Source organism: Sphaeroforma arctica, assembly GCF_001186125.1.
Source record: "Sphaeroforma arctica JP610 unplaced genomic scaffold supercont1.566, whole genome shotgun sequence".
Lineage (NCBI taxonomy): Eukaryota > Ichthyosporea > Ichthyophonida > Sphaeroforma > Sphaeroforma arctica.
The window spans coordinates 17,320-18,990 of record NW_014039992.1 but is presented as its reverse complement, the minus strand read 5'-3'; the positions used below and the strand labels follow the sequence as shown (position 1 = coordinate 18,990).

General features: G+C 41.2%; 1 protein-coding gene across 1 annotated transcript; it reads right to left on the bottom strand.

The window, feature by feature from the left end:
- Positions 1–348: 348 nt before the first annotated feature.
- On the bottom strand, positions 349–1,307 carry SARC_07268 (hypothetical protein; the record flags this gene model as incomplete). Its single annotated transcript, XM_014298795.1, has 2 exons — positions 349–420; positions 519–1,307. 2 exons carry the CDS (start codon positions 1,305–1,307, stop codon positions 349–351), a joined length of 861 nt encoding a protein of 286 aa, XP_014154270.1.
- Positions 1,308–1,671: the final 364 nt, after the last annotated feature.

Below are 1,671 nucleotides of genomic sequence, written 5' to 3'. Positions count from 1 at the left end.
CGACACACACACACACATATATATATATATACATACATACATACATATTATTATATATATATATATATATATATATACATATACATATATTATAGACCGATTCATATTTTGTCTACTATATTGATATGTATTTATAAATAGTAAATATGCTCATTACGTATGTTTGTGTATATTGACATAGATTTGAATACGAAGGTATATGCAACTTTTACGATACTCACCCACAAATTAAACCTTTGGCAATGGCCATAGTTCACACAGAAGAATGTAGCAGTTGTGATACTTACTAGTCCATTGTTTGCTTCATTGACTGCATCTTCGAAGCGCTTTTTTTCCTCCTGTTTGATTTCACGATGTTCCGTATACTGTGTTGATTTTTCGTATACGACAGTTTTCCTCAGATGGCTTGGGCTTGGGTGTCTGGTTTGGTATGGATGCGGAACAAAACCATGCTCTCGCATAGTCGAAAGAAATCTTCGCTCGATTTCACTTAAACCAACAATCCGGATCGTACCAACTATGTATCTCTCCACGCCAGCCTTACTATTATTTCTAAATTCATAGTCGGATTCGGATTTGATCGGGTTGTTCTTCACCATCACTTCCCCATGGATAACACCCGGCAGCCACACTACTAAAGAATTGAGAGGAGGCACCATCACTTTCCCCTTATTTGCAGAATGCTTAAATTCTTCTTTTGGGTTGTCTATCTTAACAAACCCTTTCTTGTTCTTATTAGTTTTAGTGTGACTACCCTTGAGAAAACACAGCCGCACATTGCCCTCGTTTGGGCCAATCACCATCGCTTGCATTCTCTTCAGCTCATCATCGTAGAGATCGTAGTGGGGTATGCTCAAGTCACCTCTATATACCTTGCATGAGTCGATCGCAATAGTAGTATTCTCGTCTTCATCTGAGAGGGCAAGCAGCTGTCTTTTGGCATTTGTATTTGATTCATGGTTGATGAGAATTCTATTAGCCTTGTCTGAGCACAGAGTTTGGAAGATCACATCGTGGCCACCCACTTTTGCAACCAAACTATCCGCCTTCTTTTCCGGCTGCATGTACATGAAACCAAACGATTTGTTCCCTATAACTCCTGTGGGCCAGGCATTTTTGTTCGCTGCTAACTCAAATATCGACCTCCCCTTGGCCCAATCCTGAACTCCTTCCTTGAGATATGGCAGTACTTCAATGTCATAGGCATCCCTTAAAGCCAACCTGGCTTGTTCAAAGGACTCCGGTGAGCAAGCATTCTCGATAATCAGCACACCATCTCGATGGAGAATAGTCCTCTGATCCGCCATTTTATGAAACACAAGTTATTGTGTGGTCGATGTGCCTGCAGTTGCTCTCCCGCGGAGAATTTTAATAGTAGCTTCTTTATCTGTGATTTTCGGAAGCAAGCACATTTGACGATTCCATTGCTTGATAATTGTTCAAAATACTTTATGCGCCGGGGCTCATATCGCTTGTCCCACCGGCCCCTTTGCCTCCCACAAATATACATTCACCTATCGTTCTATTCACATATGTAAGTTGAGGTATGCAGCCAACACACTGTCAATATGCCCAAGGACGTACAGAAAACAGGTTTCTCGTGTGTTCTTGGATTGCAGCATCTATGACGAGTTGGCCACGCAACCGCCATTTACATCATTGTATGTGATG